Source organism: Apis mellifera, linkage group LG7 (assembly GCF_003254395.2).
Source record: "Apis mellifera strain DH4 linkage group LG7, Amel_HAv3.1, whole genome shotgun sequence".
Classification (NCBI taxonomy): domain Eukaryota; kingdom Metazoa; phylum Arthropoda; class Insecta; order Hymenoptera; family Apidae; genus Apis; species Apis mellifera.
In genome coordinates, this window is record NC_037644.1 from 10,699,079 (window position 1) to 10,721,853 (window position 22,775).

At 33.5% G+C, this 22,775-nt stretch overlaps 2 protein-coding genes across 9 annotated transcripts in view; one reads left to right on the forward strand and one right to left on the reverse strand.

The window, feature by feature from the left end:
• The window catches only part of LOC412808 (aminopeptidase Ey), a 37,369-nt gene that overhangs the window by 3,877 nt on the left and 10,717 nt on the right, over nt 1-22,775 (forward strand). Inside the window, exons 1-2 of one of the 3 annotated variants that reach the window (XM_006565474.3) lie at nt 13,634-13,975; nt 21,112-21,475. In XM_006565474.3, the coding sequence (XP_006565537.1) occupies nt 13,953-13,975; nt 21,112-21,475 (387 nt within the window). In that variant the 5' untranslated portion in view covers nt 13,634-13,952. Of the gene's footprint in view, nt 1-13,633; nt 13,976-18,006; nt 18,261-21,111; nt 21,476-22,775 lie in introns of those variants that run through there. The other 2 variants (XM_396261.6, XM_006565475.3) reach the window with 2 other exon arrangements.
• On the reverse strand, nt 2,493-12,425 carry LOC102654777 (organic cation transporter protein). 6 transcript variants are annotated; one of them, XM_006565479.3, is made up of 3 exons: nt 12,120-12,425; nt 3,411-5,554; nt 2,493-3,003 (listed from the first exon to the last, which is right to left on the reverse strand). In XM_006565479.3, exons 2-3 carry the CDS (start codon nt 5,017-5,019, stop codon nt 2,969-2,971), a joined length of 1,644 nt encoding a protein of 547 aa, XP_006565542.1. In that variant the 5' UTR covers nt 5,020-5,554; nt 12,120-12,425; the 3' UTR covers nt 2,493-2,968. The 6 variants fall into 6 exon arrangements, with proteins under 6 accessions (XP_006565542.1, XP_016768514.1, XP_006565539.2 ...); XM_016913025.2 differs by adding an exon at nt 10,181-10,610 and having other exon boundaries at nt 2,903-5,554; nt 12,120-12,417; XM_006565476.3 differs by having other exon boundaries at nt 2,903-5,554; nt 12,120-12,417.

Genomic DNA, 22,775 nt, shown 5'->3' on the forward strand with positions numbered 1-22,775 from the left:
GAATTATTTATAAAATACTATATATAAAATATAGAAAAATTTTAAAAAATTGGCCAGTTTAATATATCTTTGTGCTTTATTTTGTACGATTTATAAGATAATAAGATACGATTAATAAGATAAAATTTTTGAATATTTAACCTTTTTCATAGATACTCTTGATATGGTGGTATATGTAATATGATAATAAAGATAGTAAGAAAGTAAAAAATAAAAAATTTTATATTAATATTATTTGTTTTTAACATTTATTAATAACATCAACGTAATTAATAACATTGATTATAAACATCATATATTGTTTTGTTACAAATAATTTTTTCGCACGAAAATAAAGTAATTTAAAATTATAATATGCATTACAAATACACGATAGAACACAAATATTTCAATATAACATAGATAGAAACACATTGAAATAGAAGAAACTTCTCTTAGCTTAAGTAATTACAATATATAATATGTTTTATAAATACCATAAATCAATTATATTTTATCGATAAATATTTTAATAAAAGTAAATATTTCTTACCAATGATGTATCCATTTAGGAAGGAAACTGTGCGATTGCAGTTATAATTTTTCTAATTAATTATGTACAGTTTCTATTTATAAAAAAATCTTTGTATATTTCGTCTCAAAAATTTTCGTGTTCTTGATTATTGAAGATTGAAGAAATCTTGAATCATCGATGAAGAAGATTTTGAAAAATATAAATATAAATTTGTAAAGAACTCATAAAAAAAAAATAGTAAAATTTGTAATTAGATTGTAAATTAGATTTTTAGACTTTTATTTTGCATTCATGATTTTAATTTTAACCATTATTACAATTATCCCTAGAAATAAATTTTTATATGGAATTTTTTAAATCTTGCCAATAAACGATATTATATTTGATTTTGCGAATCATATTTATTAAAGAGTTAAGCGTGAAACGTGATTGAATTGCAGAAGAAAATACTTTCCTCTTAAACGTGTGTGTGTGTGTGTGTGTGTGTGTGTGTACAAGAATCGGAGCACAAGTTCAACTTTATCGATGAGAACGTGACATAGATGTTGATAAAAATCCTTCTGCTTGCTACGTACGTATGCGCTTTTCAATATACGTAGAAAGTGTACTACATAGATGTGTACAAAGAAAGAGATCAGTAGTCCATGACCTAGACCTTCCTCAATGAATCACGAGAATGTAGAAGGGAAAGAAGAAAAGTTTTTCTTTTTTCGAACGATATTTTTTCAATTGTTTCAACAACAACAAAATTAATAAGAGCAAGAAACGTGATTTAAACGTTTTACATCTAAATAAAAAACGGACGTACAAATTTTTAATTAAAATGGGATAATAATTTTTGGCAAAAAAAAAAAAGAAACAAATAAGAAATGATTATAATACGACAGTATTTTCTTGCAAGATTTTTGTGCAAATAATTGTTACAAATTAATTATTTACGTTTGTAGTTTTAATAATTTCACATATTTTATCTGAACACGTTCGATGACTGAAATGGCGTTGCACGTGCAATGAGGCAACCGAATAGTTGCATAATTACGCAATAATACTTTTTCAATGCAATAGTATTCGAAAACCTTTTCTGCTTCTTACGAAATCTGTTTCAATTATTCGCGATGAGAGAACAATAAGAAAAATTAATTTCAGAATTCGGACAATGAAATAAGGTTGAATCGTTATTTTTAAAAATTAAAACTTTACTAAAATATTTTAAAATCTAATTGAAATTGTTCTAATCATATCTATATCAACAACAAGAGTTGATTATGTACTACTTTTTTTCAAATTATGGATTTTGTAACGAATAAAAATTTTTTACAGATACGTGCATAAATTATTTATAAAAGAAGTTATATAAGCGTGATATAATTATGCAATAATCTTAAACGTAATTTAGTTTCATTATTTATAGTGTGTAATGACAGGAAAAAATTTATTATAAGCAATCAAATTTTTTTTAGAAAAAAAAGAAAAAAAAATAACACGTAAGAAAATTAATAATGAAAAAATTTTTTTTGTTTGGTAAATAATTTTATTAAGACACTTTATTATTTAGAAGTTTATCATCTTGTCGCTTATGCTGCTTATAAATATCGCCTATTTATAAACATTTTAGAAAAATACTCTGTGTTTGATGAAAAAATATATATTTTACACCGGGCAATGAAGATTTAAGATTTAATATCGAAAATATATATATCTATGTGTATGAAAAATGATCACATGTTAAATTTGTTTATCGAGTTATTTATTCTTGCCAAAAATTGTTATTATTTACATTTGCAAGATATAAAAAATATAATTTCTCTTTATTCAATCTTATCGTACTTTTCAACGTCGAAGATTAAATTTTAAAAATTTTTATCTATTTTATATTATAAATGTATATTCGATAAGTGATATTCCAAAGAATCTTTCGTAAAAATTTTTTTTTTGATTTGAACAATTTCTAGAAATTTCAGTCTTTCTAGTAACTTTCTTTTTGCAGATGCATACATTTCCTTTTAAGAACAATAAATTCTTTGTCGTATCTTTTCACACACTAAATAGAAAATAGCAGAGTAGGAACAATGGTCTTTTGTTAAATCCTTTTAAATATATTCATTGCATACCATTCGAGTCATTACCTATATTTATCATGCGCGTGATAAACGTAAAAAATATATAATTAGAAATCGCAAAGAGAATATTCATAACAATATTCCCGTCAAATTTGAAATCGTATCGGATAAAATTTTTTCCTATATTATTCTTTCTTTTTTTTTCCAGCAATCAACGTACTAGTTAGAACGAAAAAAATCGTAAAAATTGTTAAAAAGAACTCTCTTTCAGATTTAACGTGGAAAAGATAAGATTTTAAAAATTAATTTTTGTCGCAATATTCTTCTCAATTTTTTTTCTTTTTTTTCTTTTTTCAAAATTGCACACAGTACATAACGACAAAACATTTTCACGTCAAACAGTGGCCGTATTAACGCTGCGGAATTTTTCTGTAACAAAATAATTAAAAGAAAAACATTTCAAATTATCGTCAATCAACAAATCGAACTACTTCCTTACTCAAAGCAAAATAAAAACGCCCAAGTTAAATAATGGCATCGTTTCGCAACGTTGGATTTCTCCTCAGTTGCAATTACGAAAAATCTAGAAATTCATGGACAAGAGCCATGAAAACCTTTTTCACGAATGATAATAAAAAGAGGAAGAAAGATAATGAAAAAAAAGAAAAGAAAAAAAAAATTCTGCAACATTCGACATTTTACATTTTCCTTTTCCCCGCCACATTTACAAGTTACATCTCAAGAGGAATACTCCCTAGCGTTTTCACCCTGATTCAACCTCTCCTTCTCGTCCTTCTCCGCCAATTGATTCAACTTAACCTCGTAAGCAGACCTGCCTTTTTTATCCGAGCCGAGGCACGTGGCGAAGCAGGTGTCGTCCCTCCCGAAATTCTCCCCGTCCTCTATGGTCTCGGGCATCGGTTGGTTCGCGGTCTCGGGCAGGTACATGGACAGGAAGCCGGAAACAAGGGCGATGAAACCGAAGAGAATGGCGGGCACTTTGGGATCCAACGAGTCGAGCAGCATGATGGCGGGTGTCAAGGTGCCGCTGAGACGGGCGCACATCGATCCTATCCCCAAACCGGTGTTCCTCACCACGGTGGGGAACAGCTCGGCAGTGTAATTGTAAATAACGGCGAACGAGCCCGATATGTTCGACTTGCCGAACAGAACGATCCCGACGATCGCCGTCCTCGTCAAATCGGATCCGCCCGCTGGTATCACGGACGCTGTTACGCAGCACACGCCTCCGATCAACATGAACGAGGTGATCATGCACCTTCTCCCCACCCGATCCATCAGGAAACAGATCATCACGTAGGTGGGCATCTCGACCAGGCCGCTGAGGAACAGCATGAGGAAGGGATTGCCGACCAGGTTGCCCGCGTTCAATGACAGCCCGTAATAGACGATCGAGTTGGCGAACCAATTCAGGCAAACGTTCAACGTCTTCTTGCGCAGATTCGGCGTCTTGAACAGGTCCAACGCGCCGTAAGATCGCTCCCTTCGATCCGCTCGCCCTCGAATCTTGCCCTCCCCGATCAATTTCGCCGCGTCTATGTCGACGTCGGTCCCGTTCATCCGCAGACCCTTCTGCACGATGGCGAGCGCCTCGGTGACGCGGCCCTGGGCCCACAACCACCTCGGCGACTCGTCCATCAGCCACCAGTGGCCGACCAGCAGGGCGCTGTGGAGGCCGTAAACGATCTGCAGCCACACGCGATCCTTGATCACCGCGCCCCAAATCGCGACCAGCATGAAACCGACGGCGAAAGTCAGTTGGAACATTATCCCGCAAACGGTCCTCTTCGTGGCGCCGACCAGCTCCATGCTGAGCACGAAGCCCGTTATGTAGGCGCCCGCCGACCCGAAGATCCCGTACAAGAATCTGAACGCGAGGAACAGGTGGTAATTGTTGACGAACGCGACCGACACGCCGAGAACGAGTTGGGCGATCGCCGACACGTAGAATATTATCTTTCGACCGTACTTGTCCGCGAGGCTGCCCAACGTAACAGCGCCGATGAACACGCCGAACATGTACGAGGATTGGGCCAACGCGCCCATCCATCTTCGCGAGCAGACGAAGTTCCACTCCATGCCGCGGGACGATTGGAAGTATTGGGTGTCGTACGTCCACGAGTCGCATTCCTTCATCTCGTTGCTCGCGTCCAAGTAGTAACAAGCGTCCACTGCACGGGGGAGAATCTCCACAGTCGAGTTCGAGTAGATTGTCGTGAGATTGTTAGGATCGGCGACGAGGGTGTCGGTCTCGGGCACGTTGCACTTGTGGGGTGGCACAGCGGCCACAGTCAACAACGTGAGCATGTGCAGGCCGGCCGTCAACGCGCCCAGAATGTGCAGAGAGAATTGCCAGAATTGGTATTTACCGAATTCCCCCAGATGGCTCATCAATTCCTCCAAGTTGTTGTCCACGCTCGCCATTCTTCGATCTTGGAAAAATTCTTTCTTCCACGATTCTTTCTTGCACTTGGGTTTCAGATTTTTTTCAGATCGCTTTTGTCGATTCTAGCCTAATGGACATGATAGTTTCCTTTCTTATTTTAATTACTTATTACTTCTTTCTTCCAATTGTCAACGTTGTCAGAAAGGTACACGCACTTTAAACTCACTAATTTCGTTGATATCAACGCGAGGATTCGTTCGATCTCAATCGAGACGAATTGCTGGCAGCAGAGTTGAAAGTAATGGAATCGCGTGAAGATATGAACTGTACTGTTCTAATGCTCACGGAGAACTGGATAACCGTGAGTGGAACTGTGGGCAGAACGAAGCGAACCGACCGAAGCGGATTGTACTGTCCGTTCGAGAATGCGTTGATTTATTTTTTACAAAATTTGCGGTCGTCCTCGCACCGTTACCGCTTATTTTTTTTTCCTCCTCGGATTTTCTTCTCGAGATACCGATTCTAGGAATTTCGTCCGTTGATGATGATGCTCGATATTGCGATAAGTGGGTTCTGAAAATAAAAATAATACGAGTGTTATTGGCAAGTAAATCTTCGAGCACGATTCTAATAATAATAATTCAACGATTATTACGTTACGTTAATGAATTATTCCGTAAGATTGTAAATTTGGAACGATTCGATTCTTCTTGGAATTAACTACGTCTAATTATATACGGAAAATTGATTTTCACAATATAGAATGTTTCGTAAGTAAAATTGTGGATATTATTTCTGAAATAGATTTTTGAAATATTTGATTTCATGATAATTTGATAAAACCATTTTGGAAAATTATATTCGAGATCAAGACGTAATCGTATATGATACAATTAAGAATATGGAATAAGTAGATAGATTGCGTCTATAAATAATACATAAGAAAATTGTGAATCTTATTTCTAAAATAGATATAATTATTCTGAAAAGTGACAGTAAGTAATTATTGCAATTAAGTAAACTACGTGTAAAAAAAAAAAATTAGTTCGAATATTGAAAAATTAATTTTATTTCTGTCTTAGTTGAACGTTTAAAGCATAAGTTTCGTTTCACTTGGAAAATTGGAAGGATCGAAATGGAAGAGTAAACAGCATTTAAGTAATATATTTACTGAATCTTTCAAGTTCTGTAACATGATAAATACGACGTATTATCGTGTGGATTGATTCAAGAAATTGTAGATATTGTACGTAAAAAATGGGTCGAGAAAATATAATGAGTGATAAAATTGAAAATATTGGATATTATTAATAAAACGTTCAACGTGTCGAAGTAAATTTTTAAAAATGATTTAAAAAATATCTGATAATTCTCCCCTTCTTAAATTTTATTATTTCATCGTTGAATGGTGTTTCGAGTTATTTCGAAAAAAATTTTTATTAATCAATTTCGATCCAAGATATTATTTACTCTAGCACTCGACAACACATCGTCTTTTCAAAGTGGCCACATACCGCAGATAGACAATTGATTCACCGAATAAGACAATACGCAGATATAATATAGGCGGAAGTGTGGTCAAGTGTTATATTATTAATAAATTGTTAGACAGCCTCGTGTTTTACTTTTAATTCTACATATTAAGAATATATCAATCTTCGTTTCGAAATTAACATTTGGAAAAAATTTTTATTCCATAAATGATAATAATAATCAATTTCAACTTATGAAAATAATCGATGCTTGATTTTTTAATTATTTTCAATTTAACAATATTTAAATTGTTAACAACAATGCGAATTTTAGATTTATAATTTTTATGAATTTATAATCAATTTTTAATCTCTTCTAAAGTTTCCTTCTGATAGATACAGATTTGTTTATTATTAAATTAATACGAAATATTATTAAGAAGAGAAGTAAGTTTGTTGATATGAATTACTGGTTTTTGTTTATATTAAATTCACAAAATAACAGAAGAAAAAAGAATATTATTAGATCATTGATTATCATCGATAATTTTTAATTAGATCTTAAACGATATGAAAATTTCTAAACTTAACTTTTATTTTTCCACGACTATTATTCACCATCATTCTTTCTTTTCATCTTCATCACTTTTGAACAACAACAATACGCGTGCCATCTATATTTTATCTTACATTTCGATTTTTATTTCTTATCATTCTTATATTATTAATTACAATAATAATTTATTTATGCGGATATTATATTTCTCTCTCTATTCTCGAATGAAACACTACACTGGAAAATAAGTTCTAAAACCGCTCGCAACACGTGCAGTATCAAACTGAAAGCGGTGTTCTCATAATAATCTTGACATGCTTGTACGCCTCGACGCCTTATCGTTCGTATACCAAAGATGGATACGGATATCGCGAGAGTTTGATTATCCTTAATTGTTTCCAAATAGGTCCCTTCCTTTTTTTTTTTCTTTTTTCTTAGATAAGCTTCGATACTATTCGAAATTAAAAGAATCCACTCGTATATATACTATACACACGTACTGTTACTTATTCTCTGCCCGAAGAATTTATGTGACTTTCCTTTCCACAGGCATGACCTTTCTTCGCTTCGCTCCGAGGATTGCTATTAATATATATACAGGGTGTTTACCGTAGCAGCCGATTGATTAAAATTTATCTGCGAGACAAGCGTTTTTAAAATAATTCTTCTTTCGCAGAAAAGGGAAAAAAAGATTGCGATTCAATGAAATTCTGTGTCTATTTCCATTCGAATGGATGATCATCGTGCAAACTAGAATAAGATGTATCACTCAATTATCTTTTCGAAGTAGGTTTAAAGTTTATGATAACTTTTGAATCATTATATCTGTAATTTTTCCATTTATCGTGTTCGATAAATTTTTCAAAAACATATTTTTGATAATTATTTAGATATAATGAAATATTTATTATATATATATATTCGAAATAATCGTGGAATAATAAATTTTATAATCAAGAACGCGATACTCCGCAACATAACTCAAACACTCGATGCAAAGACTTTCACTTCACAATTGTACTTCTAGCGACTCTTAGACTCAACCAACTTGGATACACATCTTTCACGCGATATATAGAGTGTGTTCAAAAAATCGCGATACGAGACGAGGAGGAATCATTTCATTGTAAAATAAATCAACGATGCAGAATGGCGAGAAGATCGATTTATAAAATTTCATTGCTCGTATTGCAGTATTTTTAAATTCATTTTTCCTAAAAAAGATAAAATCTTCAATAACAAAATTCTGTTATTCTTAACTTTCAAGCAATAATTTAGAAATCATACTACTCTATATTTTGAGGAAATATTATAGCTGACACTTTTAAAAATAATATTTTGGGATAATGCATTAGTTTGTATAAATAACAAATACAAATACGTATATAAAGAATGTATAAAAAATATATATTCAAAGTTAATATAGTGAATCACTTTTTGTAATTATCAACAAAAAGAAAAAATTATTCACACCTTTCAACCAGATACACTAATCACTCTCGTTTAAAAACATAATTTCTGTTGTTTTTTTTTCACAATTCACAATTTGTCAGCGCGAATTTTTTTTTTTCTTTTCTTCAATCACGCGCAATACTTTTTTCTACTTGGTATCCCAGAAGTGAACTGAGTCGTGTACGATGATCCTTCTACCTCTTTATGCGAATGCAGAAGAAAACCTTTTTAATCGCATTGAAATGGTATACAGTGAACCTGCGTGCTAGAAGTGGAAAGCGCGTGGAATGAGTTATTCCATTGTCCTCCCCGTGTATGAATTATCATTTTGATGATGTACATTAGCGTTCACAAGTATCGAATTTTTGCAACAACGTGGCTGAATTTTATCAAACAAATTAATCTTAATTTTGTAATATTTTTAATTGCCTTTTCAATTGGTTTAAACACTTAAGTCTTCGTCGTTTCGTTATTCGCTTCTACTTCGTGACAGATCACAAATAATGTATTTTAGTGAAAGAATTAATTAATTTAAACTATATATATATATATATATATATAAACAAACATAGAGAAATATATCTTCGAGTACAGCCAAGGGCAAAAATTTTCCTACCTAAATTTATTACAATTGAAAAATTCGATAAAAATTTCTTCGAGATGGGATCAACAAAGTTTTTCCTAAAAATTATCACTTAAAATTAACAAAGAATTAAATTAATTTAAGAATGTTACGAGATAAAATTTTTAAAGTGAAAGAAGAAAATTGTTTCGATGAAAAATATTGCTTTATCCCAAGAATCTTTAATTGACATTATTTTAAGCTTATATTCTTCATTATTTATATATATATATATATATATATATATATATATTTTTATAAATTGTACAGTTTATGTTAATCTAAAATGTACACAATTTACTTTTGAATGGTAATGTACATACTTGTTTATACAATATATACGTGTAATATCCATTATGCACGCTAGTGACCACGGGTTAATCGTTATCGAAATAACTCGTAGCCTTTCACGGAGGAAATTTTTCGAGGAATGGACGGATCGAAGAAGAGCAACGAACGAATAACATATTTATCTCGCTTCACTTCCGATTACACAAAAATCTATTCGTGTAAACTACTCTCACAGATAATATTTATTTGTATAATAGATTACGGGTAATCTATCATCGAATTCCAAAGATTACAGAGATCGTGAAACAGAATTGGAGGACTACTTAATATTACTCTGTTGTCCGGAATATCAATCAAATCCTGCAGGCTATGATGATTGTATTTTGCCAATTTCAACGTGGTGTCTTATAATTCATACGAAAATAGGTGTTTGAGTCATCGACTTTCTAAATTTTTGAAATTGTTGTTAAAAAATACAGAGAATCCAAATTTGATCCTTATGAACACCGATTTGTCGAATAAGTTTTCATCCTCGTATATAACACGTGTAATCGATTTTTATTCGTTCATGTAAATAAAATTGCAAAATACTTTTAAACAACGATTATGAGAATTATCCCACGTGGCCAATTATTTGATTTACTTTTTGAAGAAATTGTCATTCCTTGAATTCGATCCTCAGAAAAATATTTTCTGCGTAAAAATCTGACTCTGTATTTAATATATTCGGCGTACTAACTTTATAATATTCGCACGAGAAAAGAAAAAGGAAAATATATCCAAAGGATTAAACTCGGAAAACTTACTGTTTCGAATCGAATTCGAGCACACGACTGTCGTTCGCCACGCTCGTTCACTGGTAGAAATAAAGGCGAACGACGTTCAATTAAACGATGAGCAGCGCCAATTTTTCAAGCTCGTTATGGCCCCTTCACCAATTATCCAACGTTCCTAATTTTAACCTCGGGATTAATTGACAAGAAAGAAGGTGCGCCTCTTGTATCGAGTCCCATATCGAGAGTCGTCGCATGGAGTCACTGACATGTGTTTGTTACGAAGAAACTCCACCGCAAAGAATCTCAGACCACGTGCAATTTTATTTCTTCGTTTCGTTCGTCGAGTGCTTCAAACACACGAATATTTGTTTAATCAACGAGCTAGTATCGTGGAAAAGTTATCTTTGCCTTCTATCGATGGAGCATTGAATTCGATTCGTGTGTCATCGGAATGGAATATCTAGAACGGGCACAAAATAAATAAATAAATTTGTGAAAGATATAGATCGTTATACAGACTTTTTTTTCTTTAATAATATTTTTCAAAATATACATCGATTAATAATACAAATTTATTTTTTTTTTTATTACAAATATTGATATAACTTTGATATCTAGAATCAATACGCGTAAAATCAATAAAAAATTTTTTTTTATGATACATATATATATATTTATAGATAATCAAGCTGCTACTGCATCGGGCTTCAACAATTTCACAGATTAATTCAAATCCCCCGATGTCGGGTTATTGGACTATGTATCTCTAATACGATAGAATGCGATTATTACCTAATCGTTTTCAGTATACATAACTTGAGAAACAAACAGTACAATTGTTATCGAGAAAAGTAATTTTAATTCGCTTTGATATTTTGGCATACACGTGAGGTGTCCTGCTTATTATATGTATAGTTTTATAATTGTTTTATAATAAACGATTGATATACTTGATAGCTGACAGTTGTGGGATTCAGCGTTCATCCTTTGATAACGAATGCTGATTAATCAGCGTTGGAAAGAGTTCATCGATTAGTAATGACACATCAATCTAACTAATAAATCGTATTATAACAGTGTATATTATCTTAAGTTAAACGTGATAAAAAGAAAAACGAACGAAATAATAATATTTACGATAATTTCTTACGCCTTAATTAAAAGAGAAAAAAAAGGAAAGAGATTTTTTCTTTCAACGAGGAGAAATGAGATAAAGTAACAAAGATCCTTCGATCGACGTTGAAAAAAGTAATTTCAATTATCCACACTCCACACGTGCACACGTCGCACAATTTGCATTGCAAACACGCTCGCTAACGAACAAAAACCGGAAAATTAGATAACCTCGTATAATCCAACATGCCGCATAAAAGGGAGGAAAGAAGGGAGGAACGAGTGTAACGAGCTCGGGCTACATTATCGCGCGGATACAATTGTACTTCCTTCTCATCGAGAAAGAAAGAAAAAAAAAAGAAGAAGAATAAGAAGAAAAAAACCTTGGACGAATTCGGTATCGATGAGACCCATCGCCTTGACTCGAAAACCGATCCGGGGGAATATTGGATTTTTAAACGGAGGATCTCCCGGCTGGACAGTGATTCCGAGCTAGCCGTGATCCAATAAGCTTAAAAGGATTTTCGAAGTTGCATCGAGTGAACCTGCTACGAGATATATATCTGCTATTCCGTCGAAACGATATCTGTTCAGTATCTCGCACAATCGTTGCAGAGTTATATTGAAAGAGGGAGAAGGAAAAAAGAAAAATAAGAAATCCTTTCCGCCAAAATATTACGCGAGAACTGGTTCGACTTTGTCATCTTTCTTCTCCGTTGTTATCAATTTTCAATTACGAGGATCGTCTATTTTGTCCAACGACGAAGCTTTGAGGGTTCAATGAACGAACGCAAAAGTGGTGGTGGTTCAAATTTGGACCAAGTGGAGAATTTCGTTAATAAAAAATTGTACTTACGCGTTATTGAAATGATTGATCAGAGGTGAAGTGGTGATGGTGGAGGACGAAGCGGCGGAATGATTGACAGCCGAAAGCACGACATCCGTCTGCCGACACGAGACCGAGTCCTCGAGGCGCTCTGGCGAACGAGTCGTGTACTTCTTATTGGTAGGAGATAACGAAGACATGGCGCTACCGAAATCAAAAATTTTCTCCTCTAATTATGTAGTTGACACGGAGGAGGATTAAGTTATTCGCGTTTGAAATTCAAATTTACGACCGATCTTCCTCCCCGTTTCGTATCTTTATTTATTCGTTCCCTATCGTGTCTATTGTTATCGTATTCATGAGGCCGAGGAATCGATAGATTACAACTCTCTTGCGGTAAGAAAAATGTAAAATGTGTTGTTTAGATTAGAAAATTACCACGAATTTATTTTATTTTATTTTATTTGTCGAGTTGTGTGTTATATATTATCGATAAAATTTGTAAATATTTATTGTTGATTAATGATATAATTGATAATAATATTTTTTTTAATTATTATTGTAACGAGGAATTCAGGTTGTTATTATTAAATTATTTATTTATTTTTTTGATGTATTTGTTATCAATGTATTATCGAACCTGAATATTTTGCGTATCTAAAAATTGTTTAAAAAAACGTGTAAAAAATAATTGTGGAATATAAATTATAAGCTTTTAAAAATGAAACAATTTAACAAAAGTATTTATAAAGTTAAGCTAGTTTTAAAAATATTGAATAATGTACTATTTTTTTGAAATGTAATAAGAAAGTATATTTCTATTATAAATTTTCTATTATAAATATCAATTCTATATAACATATAATATTATAACATATATTTTTTTGTAAATGTTTTTTTTATATCAACAGTATATTGATATATTATATTAAAATATACTATCTGTTACATTACTTGATAACGTCATAGAGATAATGAGATTTAAATCCTATTATATTTCATATGCATTGTTCGCGTATTATTCATTATTTATTTGATGATAAACTAATAATAATCACGAATGAATTTTTTTTCATTTTTATTTAAAGATATTTGGCATATATAATGAGGAGAAACAAAAAATTCAATCAAGAATTATTCGTCGAAAATTCGAAGATAAATAACGTCTTTTATGTCAATAATTAAAATTTTCCAACTAATTTTTCGACAACAAAAAACTTTTAAACTCCAAATATTGAAAAATCGGAGAAGACGTTGTTAAATGACGAATTGAAAATTTTCTTAAAAAATAACAAACAACATAGGAGGACATTTTATTCCAAAATTCTTACAATTAATCGTCGCGAACATTTTCATTTTCGCCAAAGATCTCCCCCTTTCGAGACGACGAGCGAAATCATTTCACCTGACCAGATCACTGTAATTAATTCAACGTTATTCGAATTGCACTGAATCGCGATATCGAATCGCAATGTCGACGACCCCCATAAATATAGAAGCGTCAGATAAGAGGGTCGAACGATCTCCGCCGTTGGCCTGCATTTCTCCGCCATTTCTGGCCCGGATTTGATCCGCCAACTTGCGAAATCATTGCGTCTCCGCAACATCTGCTGCGCCACCGTCGTCCCCTATTGTCCCCGTTATTCTCTGCAAGTAAGAAAGAAGAAAAGAGGGAAGAAAGAGAAAAAAAACGAAAAGAGGAGAAGAAAACGTTGAAATGAAAGTCCAGTTTCGAAGACTTTGAGTTTATTTATTCGGTCAGAGCGGTTGCAGTTATCCGATTATGCAATTTACAAGCGTGCGCGATACATAGAATCGCCTTGCCTATGGAAGAGAAACGGAGCAGGGAGATGCAAGTGGATAATGATGCTGGTGGTATATACAGGGTGAGTCAGAGCTAAGAAGTTGGAAGTTGAAGGTTGAGTTGGAGGTTGATATAATTTCATTTTATTTTAGTATTTTTTTTCTTTTTCTAGAAGATACACGAAGATGTCTGTGTGTGTATTTTTTTAATGGAATTAATTTTATTGATAACTATTCGATGCAGAATATTATTCGTAAAGGATTGTCATTTTTTAATGAAAAATTTAATTTGAATTTTCTAAAATATATATATGAAAGACAAGAAAGCAAATTTTGAAAAATTAAAACTATCTTTGAAAATAAATTTTTTAATTTAAATTGACGAGTTAAATCGATAATTGATGTTAAAATATATACAATGAATTTTATTCGAAGAACAAAGTGTAATAATCTTCATAAAAAAAAAAAAAAAAAGAAAAATGAATTACTTTAAATTATTACTTTTCATACCAGCGATACTTACTCCAAAGTTTTAGTTCAAACTTTAAATCAAGTTCCACTCTGTATATAATTGGTTTATACACCGAACCGAGTGTCATCGTGATAACTCACTTCCTTAAGTATATTCGTGTCTCGGGTATGTAGATCGATCGCTTACAATCTTTTTCCTTTTCACAAATTATTATAATCAATGCCTTCGCGATAACATCACTTGGATTTTTATTACCCTGGATGAACCACTTCTGTACCAGTAGTTGCTATTATTATAAATATAGTTTCTAACTAGATGCAACCGTTACATCCGAACAATTTGATTAATGTACGCGATAGCTACAAATAGTGTATCACTATATCTCAACAAGTAACAAACCAGACTAGTTAAATTTTACATTTTACTCGTTACGGTATTTTAAATTTTAAATTAAACGATACTTATGATATTAAAATTGTGATATCGAGTCGAATTAATTAATAAACAGAGCAAATAATTTTTATTAGAGATAGGAAAATAAATTTTAATATGATTTTTCAAAACGAAAAAAGATCGATAAAGATATCTTTTGCAAAATCAAGAAGAAAATTTAATAAATCGGTTATAAAATATAATCTGTACGACGAGAGGCTTCGATTATCTTGGCAACGAGCTTACTTCCGGACGGAAGAAGCCCCCCAAATTTTCCACGCTCTGCCCATAAGTAGAATCTCCTTCGAGCACTCGCCACGCTTCGTTACAATACTAGGTATTTTGTTCCGTAAGAGTACACCACAATGAACTGTAACCCAATCCTGTCCCTATGGACGGGCCATAGTCCTACGGGGGTCGAATTACGCGCACATACGCGCGTGAGGATTTTTAATTCCACCCCCATGCCATGCTTCGAAACCTTGCTCGGGAAGAAATTCGATGTCTTCTAGAAATTTGATTACCACTCCCCGAATACACCTTTCGATTATTTAAATTCAATCGATTCTTCAAGAGATTTATATATATTTGTATCTTTTCTTTTTTTTTTTTTTTAAGAAATTTTTGGATGATTTTGATATTCGTAAGTTATTTCATTGGAAATGTAATCGATAAAGGGAATAATTGTACAATTAAAATTTTGTTGCGTTTCGAGGATCGAAGATTTTTATTATTATATATGGTGTCTCAAAATTAATGCAAGATTTGAATTTGCCGCCATTAAGTTGTTAGCAACCCTGAAAAAAGAACAGTTTGAATTTAGTAAAAATGGAGCGTTATACGATACAACAACGTGGAATGGATTATTAATCATGAAAAAGTGAATGCTGGTTTTTTGAGTAAAATAATTCTAAGCAAAGAAGCACACCTCGATGGCTTTGTTAATCGCCATATATAAATATCGATTTATTTTTTTGAGATGCTTTTATTAAGAATTAATTTAATAAAATATTCAAAGTATCTATTGGAAAATTGTTATGGAAAATTTTAGTTATGTATATTTTTGTCAATTATCCGTTATATATTTAGAGCAAGCTTTTATGTAATGATTCACATATCATGAACACCCGCGGGTGACAGAGATGATTTTAATCAATTAGGGGCACGCGCCTAACTGAATCAATTACCCACCTCCTGCTGATCAGGAGGTATTGGATGCTTGCTAACTAAACTCAACTTGTTTCTCGTCCAATGATTGATTAAATCTTTTTTTTTTTTTCGCCCGATGTTTGAATTTTTTTAAGAAAATTTTAACAAAATGTAAAGTTAAACGACAAAGCGTTTAATTAAGCGTAATAAATAGATCGTTGATTATTTAATTTACTATTTTTTTTTATTTTTTACCGTGAGAAAGATTAGTCACGATTGAAAGATGGATTCGATTTCATGCGTAGATTATAAAAATTTCCAATGATTCATTTCTCATCTCATACAGCAACAATTAGATTCAACGAGGATAAGTAACGTTTCGCAGAAAAACGAAGAAAAAACGTCATTTCCTCTTTCCTTCTTTTATTGAAAAATTTTTTTGGATAATTTCGAAACACCTATACAATTATTTTTAATCAGAAATAGATACGTGCTTCTTCTCTGGTTAATTTTTTTTTTTCAGAAATATTATCTTTAAATATAAATGATTTCACATGCATGATTATATTTCAGAAACGAAGAATCCTCTGGCTTTGTAGTCGAAGGTTATACAAATATCAATAAATAATTGAAATATTATCCACCATCTCTCAAAAATATTGGATTAAAACCATCGTGGTAAAAGTTACGATCGAAAATATCATCGTATATATTATTAACGACATTCTTGTTATTATTACAAATTATATATCGATGCTCCTTCCGGAAATACGCGTTTCCTTCGCTTTTGTAATCGAAACTGCATCCATAAATCACGTTGCTTCGAAATCGTATAAAAGGTATTATAAATTTTAACCATAACGAATGGTAGAACCAAAATCCCTTTTATTATCCCTCCATTCGAAATCTCACTGAATTTGCAAATTTCAAAATTTTACGATCCCCCATAAAGTTAAAAAATAATGAATTCATCACCTTGAACTTTCGTTAATCGATCAATAAACCAAAACAAATAAAATAAAACGAGAAAACACATTCCTGTAAAATTAGAAAATTGATCCAAAACTTGGTCAGATTTTTATCGAATCGATCTGCGTCGAACTCTCTCGCGATCGACGAGAAAAATTTCCTTCGAACCGATGGAATTCGAGCAATAAATGGAGTTCTACTGTATCGTGGACGTGTTGAATTTGCAGGGATTAGAATTCTCTAAGCTCGGCGGAACACCCGGCATGGATGGCACGCCTCGATCGATCGATGGGATACCGCCTTGAGCACGTTGCCATTTATTTGCCGAACGTGGACACGTTTGCCCGTGATTTGTTTACAGTTTCAATAATCTTTGGAGAAATATGCGCCACCCATCATCAGCCTTGGCCAAATAATCCGATTGTTATTCACGAGGCAAAATAAATATTCCCCCCCTCCAAATTCTCTCCCACGCGCTCTAATTCGGCTGGAACAATTATGCACCCTCTCTCAAATCGTAATTTGACGTTTGATCAATCCCCTTGTCCCCTTTTCTCCCTCTCTTTTTTTTCAAGAATAAGATGAAAGATTGCATCAAATTTTATTTAATCGTGTATATGATCGATAAATTTATAAAAATTTTGGTATAAATAATATTTCGTGCTATAATTGCTTCGAAAAGAAAGAAATTCTCTTCTAAAGATTCGTCCTACAATTAAATGATCTCGTGAAAGGGAAACGAATATTTATTATTTTCTTCGATCGATTTAACATAACGATAATTACACGCACGTGAAAAAGAGAAAGAAAAAGTCATTTCACCGATGCTTTGGTCCACGATTGTTAACCGCAAGAGGCGCTCACACAAGGACGCGACGCACACGTCGCACGCTATATTCGGTGCAGCGACATCCTGTCGGGCGACGAGCAAGACGATTGTACGGTTTCGCGTGATCCGGAAGGCGGTATGCAGGTGGAAGGATGCGAGGTTAAGGCGATACGGCGATCGACGGGTAATCGATCGGTCGTGCAGGAAGCGTGGTGGATGCGAGCAAGGAGTGGATCGAGGAAGTCGTGGCGAAGCTGGAATGCGCGCCGATTCGCGGCAGTCTCGCGCGGACCGTCGAGCCGACCGCCAGTTTCTCGCGTCGCCGCCGATCCTCTTTCCGTGCCGTTCGCATCGTTGATGGCACACTCGACCCGTTCGAAAACTTATCCGAATATCTTCGTCCTCCAACATTGTATCGCGTCCATCCAGTATTCGCCGCCCTCCGTCACATCGCGAAGGTTTTGAGAGATTTCCAGCGCGAAAAAACTCGGGGAAATCGGTGTGGCCACCGTTTATGGTAGGTAAATTATATAATGGAATTTGATGCGCGTGATGGTCTCGAAAGGTATACGTGGACGCGGCGAGGATACGAAATAATTTTTAATCCGTTGTCTAAATGGTAATCGAATTTTTCCTTTCTATCATCGAAACAATTAAATATTTTTAAATAAATTTGTCGTTGAATTGGAATTTGTGGTTGAATCGTGAATTTTTGTGAAATTTATATATTTATTTATTTTTCGATGGAAAAATTCTTGCCACGAAGAAATGAAATTTATCAGTTTTTGAAAGATTGGAATTTTCCATCCGATATTCAGGGAATTCTAATAGTGTGCATGGTTGGAAGGATTGAATTTTACGAAATTGTCCAATGTGTCTTATTCTCCAAATTTTTACATTGAACCGTGGCTGGATTTTCATCGATCGAATCGAAGAGAAACTTATTCGAATTCAAATATTTATTCTTAGGTGATGGAAAATGATAAAATTACATAGTAAAACGTTTAACGGTATAATCGTTACGACACTTGGCACGCTACAGAATTCTTTTCAAAGTTTTCATGGTAATTGACATGCCGTGTAGTCATTTGTGCTCTGGTTCGAGGAAGGGAAATCACGTATTTATATTACGATGTACACAATCACCAACTGTGGAGAATATCCTTCATCGATTATATAGAAAGAAAAAGACTCGACGTATTATTAATTAATCACAATACTTTTAAATTTGCGATTTGTGATCATTTATTCGAACGTATTTTATTCTTTTCTCTCTTCCACCGAACAAAAATCGATAAATCGATTCTTCTTCGATCGAAAGGTATTAAAAAAAAATTAAAAATTTTTAAACCTCGTTACATTTAATCAACAACAATTCTACCATTTAATTTCTAATTTCTACAATTTCCACAACACATCAACTTGTATTGTGTACATCCATTTCGAGGTTATTGTAGCGTCAAAAGCATAAACAACTACACGTACCATGTAATCACCATACAATTCTACTAAATTTATAAACACACCTATACTATACTATATACATATATATATATATACACAGATTGGAGTTGAAAATATAATCGATATATCCGTGATATAATAACGGAGATATTTCGTAGCGAACGGAAAATTTCGACATTAATCAAAGTCGTCCAAACGCGTCCTTTTTTCCCTACCTTTTTTTTTTTTACATACGAAAATCAAAACACTGGAATCTATTAAAATATATTATACGAAAGTAACGTTTACAATTTAAAATCCTTTCTCCACTTTTCCCCCCATTATCAATCGAAAATTAAATTAATTTGATGATGAATTTCAAATTAAATTATCTCATAATTTTCTTAAGTAAAAATTTAAGAAAAAGTATAAGAAATATGTTGTTGTAAATAATATATTAATATTAGCGAATGGATATTCAATTAATTGTTTACCTAATCATGTTAATAAAATAAAATTATTAATAAATATTCAATAATAAATTTTATTTAATATATTAAATTTATTATTTATTAATTTATTATTATAAAAAATTATAATATAAAGAATTAGAATTGATATTACTAATCCAATTACACCTTCTAATTTATTAGAAATTGCTCGTAAAATTGAGTATGCAATCAATCGAATCTCATTTTTATTTATATTCTCTAAAAAGATTCCGTTAAATGAAATACACACACACACACATATATATAAGACGATTGAATCAACAGAATAGCTAACGCGTTAAGCTAAGATTCTCACTGCAACGACAACGCGTTGATTGTGTCAAGTCGATGGTATTGATCGAGCCAATCGATGTCCCCCCATAGATTGATTTTCACCCAAACAGAAGTGGCGCGATCTGCGATTCCCTCCTTTTAATTGACTCGTTTCATCAAGAAAGAAGGACCAATCGGAAAGGGAATTTTTTTCCCTTTTTTCCCTTCCTGTTTAAACGCGTCGTCGCGCACGTTTTTTTCCATTGGCGAGCTCATACTTCGTGAACGTGAAATTACTTTTAATGATCGGTCGCCTTCACCCTGTTTACACCAAAGAGAGAGAGAGAGAGAGGGAGAAGTTTCTTCGGGGACGATGTTCGAACGACAGCCTTCGTCCATTTCGTCACGGATGTTAATCACAATCGCATCGATGCGTGCTCGTTTGAAGGATGAAACGAGAAAGAGAAAAAAGAAAAGGAAAAGGAAGGAAGGAAGGAAGGAAGGAAGGAAGGAAAGAGGAGGACGTAGGAATTGAATTCTCGAGCAAATACGAGTGGGCAGGTGTAAAATCAACATTATTTATGAGCGGACGAATCGTGATTCTCGCACGTTTTATAGTTTGGAAAAAAACCATGCCGGGAGTTTATGTAACGTGTTTAATATCGTTTTTGTTTTTCTTTCTTTTCTTTTTTTTTTTTTTTGTTTTCATCTCTTTTTGTCAACCATAATATTTAACGATGTTTTGATGTTTTGATTGTCGTAAATTTTGTACATATATCTCTGTATTATTATACACACACATATTCTTGCTCGTTAATTCAAATTAACTTATTACAATTTACTGAAATTTGCTATAGTTTGCTGTATATATTTTATCGATTATATATATTATAGAATTATTGACTCGTTTCAGATTCTTTGCAATTATTGTATATCACTTTTGACCAAACTCATTTTCGACCAAACATAATATAAAATTATACACTGCTTTTTCCCTCGATAACATTTCATTTTCCTAAAACTATTTTATTTCTATACATATAATTTTCCTCTTCCCTTAACCTCGTCCTAAAAAAATTACCACCACCTTCTCTAAAAATCATCGATTATCCATCAAGACGATAAACGTTCTCACATTCGTCTCGTCGTTTTCTTTTCCAGGTTTACACATGATATGACCCAGTCCCGGGAGGTTTTGGCGATGATGGACGCGCACACAACAACGTTCGGACGTAAAAGAGGGTGCACGGTCTCCCCTTGCGGCGCTTTCCTTTTGGGCGCCGCCTTCCTCATATCCCTGGTGGTGACCGGGCTATTGGTTTACCATCTCGCCCCGTGCCTCGAGGAGAAACTCGACAAATCGTGCAACAATGCCTCCAACTCGGTGTCCAGCCGCGCTTTTCCCACCGACACGTTTGGAAAGAAGAAATTGGACGTCAGATTGCCGCGATCCATAGTCCCGGTCTCTTACGAGCTTAGGCTCGTGCCGTTCATACAAGTTGGCAACTTTACGTTCAATGGCGAGGTAATGAAATATTTCTTTGCTTGTTTCCGTTTCGTGAGAGCGAAACGAACGAATGACGCTGAGAGGGGACAATTGTCACAATTTATCTTGAACTTGATTAAATTTAACCTCCGTTAAAATTAAGAAATACTTTTGAACCGTTGCAACTTCCTGTCAATGAATGAATCATCATCATCGAATGCGTGCAATCTTGCCTTTCGAAACGCTCTTTCATTTATTTTGATACTATTTCCGAGATAGTAAAGGAAAGGATAATTTCTAATCTCATTAAAATTAAGAAAACTTTAAATTGTAACTTCGAAGATAACTTTTGGTCAACGAGTGAACGATCGTTAGAAGCGCGAAATCTTCCCCTTTAAAACGCTCTTTCGTTTATCCCGATACTATTTCCAGTCCCTGAGATATTCTCCTGCAAAGGAAAGGATAGTTTTTAATCTTATTAAAATTAGGAAAACTTTGAACCGCTGTAACTTCGAAGATAGTAACTTTTGGTCAACGAATGAACGATCGTTAGAAGCGCGAAATCTTCCCCTTTAAAACGCTCTTTCGTTTATCCCGATACTATTTCCAGTTCCCGAGATATCCTCCTGCAAAGGAAAGGATAGTTTTTAATCTTATTAAAATTAAGAAAACTTTGAACCGCTGTAACTCCGAAGATAATAACTTTTAAACGACGAGTGAACGATCGTTAGAAGCGGGAAACCTTGCCCTTTAAAACGCTCTTTCGTTTATCCCGATACTATTTCCGGTTGCCGAGATATCGTCGTGTAAAGGAAAGGGTAATTTTTAATCGTTTACTATCTCCGTCCTTGTCTCTCGCTCGCATCTCGTTGACCCATCATAAATTCCAGACAAGCGCGATTCCTGGAAAAACGTAGTACGCATCTCCAGGAAAATATATAGGTCGCTTGATCGCAGACCCATTCATAATCTTCGCACTGTGTTTTAAAGTATTAAAGACTTTGAATATTTATATCTCGATCGAGATATCGGGATAATTCGAAAAGGAAACTTCATTGTCGCGCTTTTCTTTACATCCTGACTGAATTTTGACGAAATAAACGAATCAATCAAATCAAATTGTCCCGTTTTAAAATATTAATGCTTTCTCAAAAAAAAAGGTGTAAGATTAAATATGGAATAACACTTACTTCTCGTGAAAATATATGATTCATTACTTTTAAATTAACCAGAACCGTTCCAACAGATATTAAAGGAACGCTGATTCATTTAGAAAGAGACAAGAGGTGTTTTAGAAAGCACGTATTGCCGGTTCACGAGAACAGTTGAAACATTCTCT

Coding starts and splice junctions, on each gene's coding strand:
- LOC102654777 (XM_006565476.3), bottom strand. CDS start 5,019: ATGGCGAGCGTGGACAACAACTTGGAGGAATTGATGAGCCATCTGGGG.